This window comes from Misgurnus anguillicaudatus, chromosome 22 (assembly GCF_027580225.2).
Source record: "Misgurnus anguillicaudatus chromosome 22, ASM2758022v2, whole genome shotgun sequence".
Taxonomy (NCBI): Eukaryota; Metazoa; Chordata; class Actinopteri; order Cypriniformes; family Cobitidae; genus Misgurnus; species Misgurnus anguillicaudatus.
The window spans coordinates 25,292,638-25,308,997 of NC_073358.2; the positions used below are offsets into that span (position 1 = coordinate 25,292,638).

The 16,360-nt window shown below is 37.6% G+C and overlaps 1 protein-coding gene across 1 annotated transcript in view; it reads right to left on the reverse strand.

Moving 5' to 3' along the window:
• arl15a (ADP-ribosylation factor-like 15a) overlaps nt 1–16,360 on the reverse strand; it is a 151,470-nt gene that overhangs the window by 110,656 nt on the left and 24,454 nt on the right. Inside the window, exons 2-3 of the mRNA XM_055199928.2 lie at nt 8,074–8,221; nt 4,416–4,475 (exon numbers count right to left, since the gene is read on the reverse strand). Coding sequence (XP_055055903.2) covers nt 4,416–4,475; nt 8,074–8,221 — 208 coding nt within the window. The remainder of the gene's footprint in view (nt 1–4,415; nt 4,476–8,073; nt 8,222–16,360) is intronic.

Genomic DNA, 16,360 nt, shown 5'->3' on the forward strand with positions numbered 1-16,360 from the left:
TCCCTTGTTTCCTTGTAGAGCGGCCCAGAAGAGCAGATGACATTTATCAGGGCCCTTGAGTTGTTAAAGTAGCCACTTAGTCAGTAGAGTTGCTAAAGTGCTTCAAGTGCATAATAAAGGGCAGAGACAATCATCTACACTTCATAAAAGGAAGGCCACGTTTACTATTCAAACAAAAGTCTATTTGATGCACTTTGCTGGTACGCATCCCATTGAAATTTCTAACTGCAAATGTGATAAATGAGACTTGTTTCACAAACCTTTACTGGACATAGAAATTGTCTCGGTTAGTCCTGCACATCTTGACCCCGATCATAATACACACATATTACTTCTCAAAAGATTACGTGGTCTTACCAGAGTGGATACGTCCCGGGACATTATATGTGTCAATTACCAAGGTAAGACAGTTCATGGAGCAGTCATAAAAACTCATGCACAGCACATCTTTCACATCTCTATTCTGGTCAGGCACTACATGAACTTTCCGTCAGCAGATGTGTCCTCCTTCAGGTGATACATCAGCATCTAAAACAACCCTAGAGGCCTCAATCCATTAAAAACTGCCCCGGGGACTCTGACCTCACCTGCTGGAGAAGCTTCATTTCATGGCCCACCATATGCATTTCAGATTTAGTCAGGCCTCCCCTTGGTTTACTGTGTTGCCTGTCTCTGTTGTTGTCTTTAAGTGGACTCTAGATTCTGTTGCGTCGGTAGGGCCACTTGTCATGATACAGACTGCACCTGTAATGTCCCCCGCGTCCCCCCAAACACATAAATCACTTCAAAGCGGCTCTCCTAACACTCTCATAAACAGAGCCGGCCTCCTCGTGAAGATTTATTTCACCTTCTACAGGCCTCTGCTCAGCAGCCCTATAACAACAAGCAGTTCTTCCAGTACTCTACCTGTGTGCTGATATCTGGCCCAGAGAACAGTGCTCTCAGATCAGTCGTAGGCATAGAGTTTCTTTATCCAAATACGGTTTGTAAATCTGACCATCCACACAGTCATTTCATAGCGTTCAGATAGTGTGGTCAATACAGCCCGATTTTGTACACTACATCTACATACTATACTACTAGAATAAGGAAAACTGTCTTACAGCGGTGCTAAACTCACAAAGTGCATGACTGAACATAAACGTTAGATGCATTCATGCATAAAGTATAGCACACTCATTTACTATTTACTAAATAAATGCCTAGTTAAGTATACAAAAAAGTATGAGTCATAAAAAAGCGTATCCAGGCTCAGCTTCAGACAATAGTGTTTACTTTGCGCAAATGCCTCTACTGGATTTTGACCTCAATGATTATGCGTCGAAAATCCCTGCATTTTCTGAGCTATTTTATATACATTTGTTTTCAATAACAAACTGGGAAAATGGATACGACGCATGTCACAAGCATTACAGTCCTGCCAGCTGTTGATGCGATTTATTACAGTAAAGAAAACACGAATGCAACACTGTTCTAGGACATTGAGTAATTTTAGTGCCTTTATTTTTACATTTCACTGCATTTGTTTACTTCAGCTTTTGATAACAGACTAATAAAACTACTGGAAAACTGGAAAAGCCATTATATTGTTGGTCCTTTAAAGAGCACCTATCGTCCGATTCAGGATTTTACATTTCCTTTGGTGTGTAAGTTCGTATTGGGACATGTTAATGATATGCAAAAGGTACAAACCCCAAAGTAAACGATGACGCGAGTTATCGTCTCCAACGTAAATCTCTTTTCTTGGACTACAGAAACAAACGGATTGTAGGCAACAGTTTACTTCCTGGGCCTGTTGACATGGACAAGACTCCCAGCCTGTAAATTAACTCCTATCAGCGTTGATATTGCAAAATATCAGCATATTTTACGACTTGGCTAATTTATATGAATTTCGTACGAAGTTAATTGTGCATAAACGTACAATTCTCATAAAAAAACAATAACTAAACCCAACCCCGCACCTAACCCCAACATTACAGGGTTCAAAGCAAATCGTACAAAAATCTACGAATGTGGTTGTATGAATTAATACGAATTAGCCAACTCGTAAAATATGTACGAATTCTCGTGAAATAGCGTTGGTCTATCATAAATGTCAATAAGTCTGTTTACATGCAACCAAATAATCAGTTTGTAATCGTATTGATGGCTCAATCGTATCGAAAAGCCTTCATGTAAACACCTTAATCGATACGATTGAGGTCGATCGGATGCAAATTTGGATCATATTGAACGGGGTGGTGTACTCCGATCTGCGATCCGATCAGCAGGAGAAAATTACGCATGTAAACGCGTGAATCGTAGTATTTTCAAGGTATCGGATACAAAAAACATTGTACAAATGCGCAGAACATTTGTGCTCAAGTTCACATCTTATATTTACCTCTTATATCACATGATTCTTGTCACAGAAACACGCAATGGCAACACGCATTATAAGGTAATGAGCTCACACGCTGTATACACCAGTGTTGGGCAAGTTACTGAAAATTAGTAATTAGTTACAGTTACTAGTTACTTTTTTAAAAAGTAACTGAATTACTCTCCCCGTTACTGTGTATCAAAAGTAATTAGTTACTAGGGAAAGTAACTTTTAAGTTACTTTTATGTCTGCTTTTTAAATGTAAATATGAACAGTACTGAACAGTCAAACACAACATTTTTAGACTTAGATTTATTGTTATCAACAGGTAGTAAGTCCAGTTTAATACTTAAAACGAAATAACTGTAAAAGTCTGTAAACTTTAACTATTTACAACTTATTTTAGTAAAGTTTCTTTGAATATTTTTGTTAGAAATTAATAATATGTAAGCTTACTTTTTATGTATATCATTTAGACCATTTAGACAAATATTCTGTATGTTTACATTGAAAATATATTATGTGTTAAAATTGTGTAGTGTCTCTTTAAGAATTTGGGAGCTGTGTGAAGCTAGCAGCTATTGCGCTCTCTGGAATGCAGTTTTCCACGCATCCGTGATATTTTAGATTTAAGATTATGTTTGTATATGTTTTATGTTTGAATCAAACGAGATACAAGATTAGAGGAAGATATTTAATCAGAAAACGGAGTACGGTGATTGTTTTGTCAGACACGGAGTGAGTGAAACCGAAACCAAAACTGAAACTTGCGCAATTGCGGATTGATCTCTTCCATGAAAGCCGATGTAAACGTCTGAAAACATATCAACATTTCTCAGATTTATTACTTTGGTGGACTACAAATTCAAGTTGATATCAGACCGGATGGACTTATGACTGGCGCACAATTTTTAAACAAAGGTATGTCGTCCGGTTTTGATTTTTCATGTTCATTCTGTACGCACTGTCGGAACTGATGAAGTTTAATGATCCATTGCGCCGCCCACCATGGTCCTGCCACGTTAGATCAGAAATGTCTTGTCTGCAAGTGTTAATTCATCACAAAATAGAGTAACGCGAGTAACGAACTCATTTAAATTTCAGTTATTGTAACTGCGTTACTTGATTTAAAAAAATACTTCGTTTCTTGCTCGTTACTGCTAAAAGTAGTGGAATTACAGTAACGCGTTACTTTGTAACGCGTTAGTCCCATCACTGGTATACACGATGTACATTCTGCAGCGTCTATGTGTACTTTTGAAACATTAGGCTACTTAAAGCAATAAAATAGCATTGTGCCTTTGAAAACTGTGTTTTCATTACCTATATCTGAAAACTTCTTAAGAACAACTTTGTCCAACTCAGCTTTGACTTTAATCCAGAGATAAAGCGTCAACTCGACAAGAGATGCTGTCCGCAGCGTGGCTTTTCCAAGTCCTCTGCTTTTTTCGAGTTTAGATTTGGGCTACTTTTTTAACTTTCCACCAGTTGGTTTCTGCAGGTTAAAGATTAAAGGATTTAGTTTATTATTTATTGGTATTTTGTCTGTGAATAGTCATTGGGATGCTTTGGGGCTAGTTTTGAATGTCCATTTTCGATGTTTTTGATACTTGAATCTGGCAACCCTGGCTGTGCGATTGGGCAGACGTTTGGTTCGAATTCTATATAATGTACATGTAAACGAACATTTTATCAGATTGCAATGTTTAGGGTGCATGTGTATCGTCATAACCTTCAATCTTATTAAATTCAATCAGATTGACAAAATTCTGTGCATGTAAACATAGCCTATGAGTTGTTTACCAGCTTTCCATGTTTACAACGCTTGCCTAGCAAACACTTCCTAAACTTGACTGATCAGTTATGTCTTACTCTTTAAACCAACCTTGCAGCTGTGGCTTTACTGGGAATAGGAGACACTGAGGCAAGTGTCCATTCTTAGAGTTCAGGTGGCTAAACTAGGCGATCTGTCCTAGAGACCACTGGATTAGCCTGGCAACAGGCTTCAATGCATGGAGAAAAGATAATGATTCTGATCTGTTGTCATTACCTCCAAGCTCCTTCACGTTCAGGATCGCATTTTCGAATCCCACTGCCTTGATGCTGAAACCTGTGAAGGAAAACACGTTCGTTTTAAAATTGCACAGACTTTGTGGTAAAGGACAGCAAAAGAATACAAGAATTAACTGAATGATAATGTATAAGAACCATTTTGGTACAGTACTCTCTATTTAGTCAACAGTATAGTTTTTAAGTACTATTTATTACCTTATTATATTTCCTGTACCATTTATATAACAGCCTGACAACAGAACCATATCATCTTTATTTTTTATTTTTAAGAGTGACAAGGAGGGTGAACTTTTGGAACAGATAAATGCAACTCAAGACATGTGAGGCTTAACATATTTTGCTTTAAAAGCTGATGTTTATAGGTCGTTGGTGTTAACTAGTTCCTCTGACAACTTAATCTAACCATATTTCCACAAGGACTGCCAAAAAAGTCTTTGCTATAGTAAATGCGTCTATTTTCACAATATGGCATGAGACAGGTGTTCACTCCATAGACGAGCCACTGAACTCTGAGTAGCACACTGTGTGCATCACACTCAGATTATTTAGAAACCTGCGTCACGCGCAACTGCGTCTTCTCTCGTGAAAAGAACCACTTGTGTTGTTTGCCGAAAAAGGGAAGTGATGTCATCCATCTGAAGGAAGCAAGGGCTGATGGGACTGTGATTCATAAAAACACCAACCTGTCGCCAAGGGCTCTAATGAAATCAACACTCTTGTCATAAGGAAGAAAGTCTTTGGGACAAAATCCAGATGTTCTGAAACACTTACACACAAGATGTTATGCAAGTGCAGATCTCTCTCTGTGGTAAAGCTGTGTAGCGTTCAAAGGACGGCTCTGAGGTAACAGGCCAGGGAGATGCAGCAATAACAATAAACAGCTTTATTGATCCAAAAGGCTAAGGAGCACATGGCGACAGAGATTTTGCAGACATTCTAGCGTGCTGGGAAAGTGTAACACATGTGATGTATTTACTAAGAAAACTCGGACAATAACAATGAGAACGTAGTGTTAAGTCGTTTTATTGGGATGATTTGAAGCATTGCTTGAGCAACAGAAGCTGTGGTCTGTAGCTGTTTGCAGGTTGTACCATTAACTTTTAATGACTAGGTGGAGTTCAGGCTAGACTGTCAGCCGTTAAGGAAATGGGTGTTTTTTTAACTAAAGGCACTTTTATGTCACAAGAGTTGAAAGTTCAAATAATAAAGTTGTATTTTTGGGGCTGTCAAAAGATTAATCACGATTAATCGTATACAGAATAAAAGTTTGTGTTTGCATAATATATGTGTGTGTACATATATTACCTATATATATATGTAAATACACACACATGGATGCATGTATTTTAGAAACATTTACATGTATATATATATTTGGATTTTGATATATTTGATATTACATATAAAAAATATATATATATGATTTTTTTTCTAAAATGTATACATGCGGGTGTATTCATATATACATCATAAGTATACACAACACACATACATATAAAGAGTTTGGTTCCAAAACGCAATAAATCCTTTTTGACTAATTTCGGTAAAAACGTGTTTTCTATACCAAGGAAGTGACAAAATGAAAACCACTATTTTCTGTTACAAACTTTCACATAGCATTTTCAGGTTATAAATTCAAATCTATAATTTGATTTTCAAAGATTTATTATAAAAACAAATATTTTTTCCCACAAAATGCAATAAATGCAAATAAAAAGCAAAGTTTATTTTCAAAATTCTATAAATCTATTGAACCAATATATAAATGTGCATTCGTCTTTCGTGCCATGTTATGTACACACTGACTAAAAAATAAACATTAATAGCATTAACCAAAACACTTACTTTGTCATATTAAGAACACTGTCATTGCTGCGGTTATACTTGGGACGTCGTTGTTGAAGTTTTTTGACAGCAATCAGCTGTAAAATCTTTGGTCCTGATCGGTTTTCGTTGGCTTTGCAAAAAATAAAAGTTTTTATAAGATCCCCTGGGGTCAATGTGTTAGCACGAGAGAAGCTTGATGTTGTCGGTGGAACAAGCAACCGGCATTTTTCTTACGTTTCTTTCCCATCACAGAAAACCACCACAGGTTTATCCATGCCATTAAAGTATTATTTTGTTTTTTGTTTGTTTGTTGATCACGAAGTACAAAGTAGATGAGGAAAACTAGGACTCAACGCGCCGCCATTGTTTGTTTACATTGCGTGGAATGGTGCACTGTAATTTGTGGAGCGGATTTATTGCATTCTGCAGAGAATGGTGTTTATTGCGTTTTGGGAAAAAACAGAGAAAAGATGACAGAATACCACGGCGGATATTGTATTTTGCGTAAAATTACGAATTTACTTTTAAATACTTACCTGATATAATACTGATTTTGGCAGTAACTCATTTTTTTTAAATGCCGTTTTTCGCGTTTTGTAACCAAACTCTTCATATATTATGCAAACACAAACTTTTATTTTGTATGCAATTAATCGTGATTAATCTTTTGACACCCCTATTTTTTTCTTTCAAAAACACAAAACTTATTTTTTGTATGTTTAAATAGATGCTGGAGCATACAATGTAGACATATTTGCAACATTTTATAGTACCATTATTACGTTTTACAACTACAAAAATGTAAAACATTTAGAAATCAAATTCATACCATAAAGATTGCTGTATAATTTCCCTTTAACCATTTTATCGAGACCACCCCAAACCTTACCCTTAAACCAAACCCTTTTATACAAAAAAATAAATATATAATATTATTTTTAAATTATGCAATGTAATGCAACTATACCCTATGGGGCGGTTTCCCAGACAAGATTATACTAAAATAAATGTAAGCGCTGTCCAAACTGAAAACAACTTGCACTGACATATCTTAAAATACATCAGTGCCCTTTGTTTCGCCTCAAAATACACACAGGTAATGTTTTAGTAAGGCATGTTTGTTAAAACTAGTTATTTTTCCTCATTAAACTAAGGCCTAGTCCTGGCTTAAGCTAATCCCTGTCTGGGAAACCACCCCTATATGTAGTAACAATATATCATAAATTATATTAAGCCACTAATACAGTCCTACCCAAAACAGCTTATTACAATCATGTACTGTTAGAATGATTAAATGGTTAAATAATAATTTATGTTAAGGTTTAGTCTTGTTTAATATTATGTCATTCTCTGAAAACATTTTATTTGGTAAACTGTAAATAAGTCAGAAAATATTATTATATTATATTATCGATATTATACGTTTCAGTGTGTATGAAAGTGTAAGGTACAACCACACTTTTCATAAAAATACACACACGTATTCTCATGAAATCATGTTGGAAGGTGCGATGGAAATATTTTTACCACGCCTTCACTCATCAGACTGTCAAAATTAACATATGGAAATTCAACACAAAAATATGAATCATCATATTTTTACGACAATGACAATCTATACATAAAGTGGAATAATCAGAAACTATTTTAATATGGTAACACTTTCAACGTATTGCTTATTAGTTTGCATATTACTAGCATATTGGATGTTTATTATATAAAGTTAGAGAAAGACCAAAATTGCAATTAGTTTAAAAAAGTTTTTCTCCTAATTGTATTTAAGATACTGCAGCAAACAGCAGCATTACCTGAGGTTGGTTGTACAGCGCCATCACTGATCTCATTACATAAGCGAGATAGCAGACTGGTCTTGCCTGCGCCACTCAGTCCGATGCACACTACATCATATTCCGGTCTGGGTGGAGGAGATTCCTTACAGCACATCTTCTGGAGACACTAATAACAGTAAAACAAAAAAAACACGTTAGTGTTTATGAGGGTTGCGATTTTTCACTGGCATACTGATCATGCTAAAATATACAATGTAAGCAAATGTTTGTCAGGCAAGAAAGAAAATAAACTGTGTCTTTCATGAACTGTCAAATGCTAATGAAGTAACAGAGAACGACTTGATTTGTTGATGCGGTGATTTGAAAGCGACACATCTGGAGGATACTTCCTGAATACAAAACAAGATGACGTCATTGTCAAAAGTGGACATCACTGCAGAGCTGTTGCTTTCCCTGTCGTGAGCTACAGTGATTACTGATGTTCCTGCAGCAGTGTAGCTGCGATGTCCTTTTGATATCAGTGCAGGCTGTACTGTAAAATCTGCTTGCCCTAACATGCAAAAAAGGACGGTTACCAGACAGAGTCTAATGCGGTCTTCTGTGTCTGTTTAAGGGGGAGGATGTGGAGAGACAGAAAGACAGAGAGAGATAGAGAGGGCAGGAAGGATTCTGTGAGCTTGCGTCCTCATGATAGCAGACAGACCTGTCACTTTATGAATCACTGACTTTGACTTGAGGCCTGCTGGGAGACATTAGGAGACAAATGCAGTGTGAACCGTAAATGGTGCGGTTAAAGCTGGTGTGGAGAGATCAGTATACAGAACTTAAAAGAGATGTCTTTTATTAGCATGGGAGAACTAGTCTGGGCCGGTCCGACTTCTGGATTGTTTCATTTTACATGAAAATATCATCATCGGCATGAACTGTATTGATTGAGACACTACAGTTTGTAGTCTCTTGAATAAGAGCTGCTATATTTCTAAGCAAACAAATCCTATATGCAAACTTGTGAGAATTTCTCTTGCTTTCCTGTTGCTTTACTGGTAGAGCACGGTGCTAAACAAATGCAAGGTCATGGGTTTGATACCCAGTGCATGCATATATAATGTAAAGGTGTCCCCTAATTTGAAACACCTAATTCAACTTATCACCTTGGCTGCGTCCGAAAGCTCATGAGGCAATTACTTCGGCGGCATGAAGGCAGCTCCGGGAAACCCTTTCAGACAGCCTTCATAGACCGCGTAATGTAATTCATTTTAAAATATAAATATAGAGCGTCTCTGTGATAATTAATCCCATATTTGAAGACTACAATACTTATTTCTCACTAGAAATGCAATCAAAAGGTGTAAAAAGTGAAAATAAACCTAAATTAAATGAACTCTTTTCCCCCCATTGACGAGTTATCTCGTCAATTAAAAGAAAACGCTTTCCTGCCAATGACGAGTTTTTCCGGCAATCCATATTTACACTATTATCCACCAGGTGGCGCTCTCACCCAACTTTTAAAACCCGGAAGTATTCCCCAAGGGCAAACTGTTAAAACTTCATGTATGTTTTGAGGATCCCTCTGAATCTGATCTCTTTAAAAAGTTATTCAAAAAAATTTAATTATTTCAGCTTTTGCTCAAAATTCTGTTTGAAGAAACCTACCCATATTTGAGAGAAAAGGGGAACAAATGAAGGTAGGATAAAACGTTTTTTTTTTTTTAAGCAGGGGGTTCTTTCATTTGATTGTATGTTTATATATTTAAAGAAGAACATTTTCTGGAAGGAATTAAACTTTATGAAAATCATAAAAAATGCTGGTGCTGGCAACTTTTTTTTAAAGGCTGGCGGGGAAAGAGTTAAGTTTAATGCCCCCATTTTATTTTTTTTAACTCAACCAGGCTCGACCAATCACAGTCCACGCGCACGCCCACGCATAGAATTGTGGGACAAGACGATGAAGGTATCTCAGGAGTCAGGAAGTAAAGCAAACACTGGATTCAGACGTGCCTTGATACCTTCCTGATTTGGAATGGTGCCTCCGAAGGCAGCTGCTACTCAAAACTAATAACACAACGTAACCCGGATGCCAGATTAAACCAAATAGCGTATTTTTGACATTTAAACGGCTTGTCTCCGCTTCGCTTCTGGTCCTGATTACACTGTCGAGGCTTATTTCTGCGATAACAACTGCCTGCCTATAGACAGTTTTAGCGGACACATGCGCATTGTCCGGTAACGGTAACTTTCGATCTCTATTTGTTTAATTGTCTGGCTAGTATCTAAACTGAACTTTGGAACAAATACCTTCTTGAAAATAACAAATGGTTTGGTTTCCTAAAGACAAGGGGAGATGGCGATCATGGATCACCGCTTGGGGTGTCACGATTCTCCAAATCCTCGATTCGATTACATTTTCGATTCTAAGGTCACGATTCGATTTGATTCTAAATTTTAACTTTTTTTTAAAGCACAAAAAATGCTAGACTTTTATGAAATATAATATCTGACCTTGAACCTGGAAATGCCCAGCCATGGTAGTCGTGCTGCCAGTGGAAAAATATGGTACACGCACATACCTGATTATACCTGACTATACCCCAATAAGTCATGTTTAAATGCTGTTTTCATAACTCTTAAGCAACTGAAATAAGTTGTTGTGAATCTTAAACGGATCTCAGTTCTGAGAAACTGGCACACCGTTCTGCTGTGCACGCGTGCGTGCTTTGTTCTGACTAAGTTCAGCTTGCTGTTTTTTGTTTCCCATGTAAAGAGCAGCTCGAGTGGTGTCTCCTGTATCTGCAATGCTATTTTTTGACTGGCTATAGCTAGCTAAGTTAGAAGAGGTTGACTCACAGCATTCAACACGTGTTTTTTGCCCGATTGGCAAGCCGACCGGACGTGACATGGGGGCATGGCAGCATCGACAATTCCATTTTTTAATTCGAAGTTCAAGGTTGTTACTAAATTTCGATCAATTTCGATTTGAAATCGAAATCGTGACATCCTTAATCACCGCTATGTGAAAGGAGGTTTGGCAGCCGATCTGTATTTAACATTGTATACATTATAGTACACATTTTACACAGTAACGTAAGCTCAGTGTAGTTTTTGATACACTTTAGCTATGATTTGAACTAAGGCAATATACTTGTTGTTAATTTGGCTTGTTACCAGAAATAAACTACTCTAAGGACTCTGTTGTTATTGAGTCTTTGTGGAAGTTACGTTTGTTCCACGAAAGCCATTTGTTTATGTTGTTACTGCTGAAAGCATCTATACATTATTCATTACATGTTAGCCATTCTGGAAGGAGACTGATGAGTTGAATCAGGTGTTTCAAATAAGAAGACATCTAAAAAAACATTCTGGGAGGGGGTACATGAGGACCAGGATTTGGGGAAAACACTGGTATAGATGAATCTTTGGGTCAAAACCTGTATATTTAGAGTTCTGAAGGCCTGTCTTCTATCATTGAAACACGTTATATAAGCGAGTGAGTTATGTAATTCCTTCAGAATCCTGATTAAAGATATGCAGGTAAACATGTCATTGGTTCTGGTACACTTCCATTACAAAAAGCCTAAATGGCTTTCACAGGTTTTCCCTGCCACAGAGGAGCAGTCGTCGAAAGTCGGCCAGGCCAGCAACACGTGCTTCTGCTTTGTCACACAGCAACCCGAACATCTGCTTCTATAAGAGACTGGAGATGCCACTGGTGAATTTACCCTATTCACCCCCAGCTTCACTTACAGCGCTCAGATGATAAATATACATCAGTTGCTAAATGAAAGTCCTGGAGCTTTGACCCCGCTTTGAGCACACGGCCACACACTACAGTGGTGCAGGAGAACAAAGTAAAGGACTTCCCAGGTGTCCAAGTAGTCACGCTTCAAACAACTGTTTGTAAGTTTTTGATTCCTGCGCCAAAAAAGCGAGATCGAATCCAGAGGATACTTCTGCCAAGAAAGACTTCATAAGTCGACAAACTCTAACTATTGATTGATTCTGCTGGCTTTCATTACAATATATTAATCGTTTTCTTCTACAGGAGCCCCGAGACATTACCTCACTGATTCTGGAGAAGTTGTAAAAGCTGATTTACAGCTTTTTATGTAAATGAATATTTAAGGCCATAAATATTCCAGACTGATAAGAGCTGTGACACAGGAGCAATACATTTTTTAAGATGAAATGTTTTACTAAGAGGTGCATGATGAAATCTCCCTAGCCCCGCTCATAGCAGCCGGCCGTCTATTTAAAGAAGATGTCAAGACATCAAATGGCTGATGTAATTAAAAGGCCTGGCTGGGATCCAATCCCTGGCACCAAAACAAAGATACAACAACACTGCAGACAGGAGAACACAGCTGGGCCAAATCCACTCAGCATTGCCACAATATTGAATCTTCAGGCCGCAGCAGAAACAGCTCCCCGTCGGCCAACTTCTGAACGGATCCTTGGCTGACGGAAAGGTGCCCTGTCTGCCCCGTGCAATAAAGAAAACCAGCCGTCATGTGGAAAGTAATGTGGACTGGACCCGACAGCAGCGTCAACGGTCATCGCTCGGCAGGGTTATTGGCATGACATGAGCGAGTGGTTAATTCCTTACAGTCTAAAAAACATACACATTACATAGGGACACCACAGGTGAGGGAGGGCGTCTGTCCACCCGGACATGCGATGGCCAGCCGATTGCTCACTCGTCTGCTCTATTTTAAATGACAGCTTTGTATTTTTAGAGCCAATAAACGAGGGGGCGCGGGAGAGGGAAGCACCTCGCAGACAGACAGGGCTCACATTTCACTGGTTTGCCCTCTAAGAGTGTGGAAACAGAGCAAACGTCTGCGATCGGAGCGCCAAGCGGTGATGCCACCCTGTGTTCTCCGCTCGCTCCCGAAACAGCACCGCTGCTATATCGGCCCCTATCGGCACGGCTTTGACATCGACACCGTTTGGCACCTAAAGTATTTCTCTTGCCTGTACATTCCTGAACCCCAGTTCAAGTAACAACATCCATGCATTACTCCCAGTTAAAGGAAAAATAAATGTCATCGCTCTCTTTAAAATCTCAGTTTCTCTTTGACGGCAGAAAGGTTAAATGCAAATGCAGACTATTGGTAAATCAGATGTTCTCAGATGTTTCTCCTAAAAAAGTCATTTCTCTTCTAGTGTTTCAGAAAAGATTTCACAAACTGTGCTCGGATTTGCCAAGATACCAAAGTCTGCCATCAAAAGTCAGGGATATAACATTTCATATCCAATTTTCCAAGACTAAATTTGCTATTTTAAAGCTCCACATTTTAGCTGTATGACACATTTGTGTCCAATTTGTTTAATTTATTTTAAGCAAATCAATTTTGATATTTGAAAGAAACATAACTGAGAATAGGGCTGCACAATTTTGAAGAAAAATGTGATATGTAGTATATGGGTAAATAATGCGATACTATACACTCTAAAATGGCTGGATTATTTTTGACCCATAATAGGTAAATATTGGACAGAACACACTGCTGGGTTAATATTGACCCAATGCCGGGTTGTTCTAAACCACTGCTGGGTTATTACTTCCCATGGTTGCATAACAACAACTTAACATTGAATAATTTTAACCCAGCATGTGTTCTGTCCAATATACCCATTATGGGTCAAAAATAACCCAGCCATTTTTAGAGTGTAGTATGATATTATGCTTTTTAAGTTTGTAAAATAAATATAATAAAATATATTTTAAAAATGAAAGTTATATAATCATGTTTAACATTTTTTCTGGGAAAAAACATCTATCTCCAGTTTCTTTGTTATTTGGATGATATGCACATTTCATTGATTTAGATATATTTTGCTGCCGTATTTGAAAACATCAAATGGACTGAGCAAGAGCTCTGTGTCCAGTGTGTAAATTTTAGCGACATCTTGCAACCAATGGATCAGTCCACTGCTCACCCCTCGCTTTTGAAACACATAGAGAAACTACAGTAGCCGCCACCGGAAAAACATGTCATTATCGGAGACAACTTAGTAAAAAAACATTTGTCCGTTAAGGTCTTCTGTAGAAACATGGCGGCACAAAATGGCGACTTCCACAGGGACCCTCGGTGTATGTAGATAAAAACGTCTCATTCTCAGGTAATTAAAACATAACGGTTCATTATAAAAAGGTCTTTATACACCCCTGATAATATAGTTTTGTATATTATTTAGCATTTCTGTCAAGAGATCCTTCTAAATATTACACACTGCACCTTTAAATCTGTATCAGAGTATATGAGGAACTAATACTACCATCAGTAATTTTTCAATAATTGTGGTGTCGCCCACAGTGCTAAATTTCTCCTAAAGCATATCTAATGTGGATCTCCACTTCAAACCCACATGCATCAGGTTCATCAGGTTCAGTAATTTGGGTTGAGTTTCTGAAACTAAAGACATGAATGTAGATCTTCCATGCATTGAGGTGCAAACCCCTTTTTGGCTGATCATTATGTTAAGTCTTGCTATCAATGTAGGGTGTGAAACTAACCTGCCCTAGGTTTGGAATATCATTATCGGAAACTTGTACCAGCAATGACCAACAAACATAAAAATGCCTTTCAGTAATCAATCAAAGCGGAGAGCCAAACAGCCTTAGGTCATGCCAAAACAAGTCCGTAATGAAGCGCATCTGATAAAAATAGCACTGCGGAGTGGAAAATATTGTTGTAAAATTAGAGCGGGTCCAGACTCACTTCAGAACCTCATACTGAAGTGACAATACCATCCACATGTTGCCATATACTGAGCGAAATGCAATAAAACAGCACTATGCACTATATGCAATTTAGTAGAGACTACATTCATAAGAAAGTAAACTGGTATAAATAATAACAATTGTTTCCAAATGAGTGCTGTTTGGAGTAATACAATGTAATAAAAGAAATTAAAATTAATAACTAGTGAACATTTCAACTTTAAACATACTAACAAAATATTAAAGGGATAGTTCACCTTAAAATTAAAATCCTGTCATCATTCACTGATCCTCATGTGGTTCTAAAACTGTTTGAATTTCTTTTTTCTGATGAACACAAAAGAAGATATTTTGAGAAATTATGGTAAACACACAGCAGATAGTGACCATAGACTTCCATAGTAGGAATAAAAAATATGATGGACTTTAATGGGTGCCGTCAACTGTGTGCTTACCATCATTTGTCAAAACATTTTCTTCATCATTTATCACAATACTTCCAAAATATTTTTCCTACTATGGAAGTCAATGGTCACTATCTGCTGTGTGTTTACCATCATTTGTCAAAATATCTTCTTTTGTGTTCATCAGAAAAAAGAAATTCATGAGGATGAGTATATGATGACAGAATTTTCATTGTAAAGGATTAGTCCATTTTCTTAAAAAAGTCCAAAATGTTGATGTCTTTCTTTGTTCAGTCGAGAAAAAATTATGTTTTCTTGAAGAAAACATTCCAGGATTTTTCTAATTTTAATGGACTTTAATGGACCCCAACACGTAACAGTTTTAATGTGGTTTAAAATTGCAGTTTCAACTGAGTTTCAAAGGACTCCAAACAATCCCAAACGAGGCACAAGGGTCCCATCCAGCCAAACGACCGTCATCCCTGACAAGAAAAACAAAAAATATGCACTTCCAGACCACAACCCCTCGTCCATCTCCGGTCCTGTGACGTGCCAGCACGACCTCACGTAATTGCATAATGCCGTGGAAAGGTCACATGTTACATATATGAAACGCACATTTGTGGACCATTTTGAACAATAAACTGACACAAAGACATTAATTAGTATCATTCGACATACAACAACGTCGGAACGGTCCTCTTTCTCCACACATGTAAACACTGGGGCGTAGTTTCGCATACGTCTTCCGTGACCTCTTGACGTGATGACGTATTGCGTTGGGACCGGAGATAGACGAGAAGTTGTGGTTTGGAAGTGCATATATTTTGTTTTTCTTGTCAAGGTGACGGTCGTTTTGCTGGATGGGACCCTTGTGCCTCTTTGGGATCGTTTAGAGTCCTTTGAAACTGCAATTTTAAACTGCATTAAAACTGTTACATGTTGGGTCCATTAAAGTCCTGGAATGTTTTCCTCAAAAAACATAATTTCTTCTCAACTGAACAAAGAAAGACATCAACATTTTGGATGACATGGTGGTGAGTAAATTATCTGGATTTTTTTAGAAAATGGACTAATCCTTTAAGGTGAACTTTCCCTTTAAATGCTCTCTAATTTGTAACTCACATTAAATAAAAGCGTCTGCTAAATGAATAAATGTAATGTAATAGATGTGTCAAAC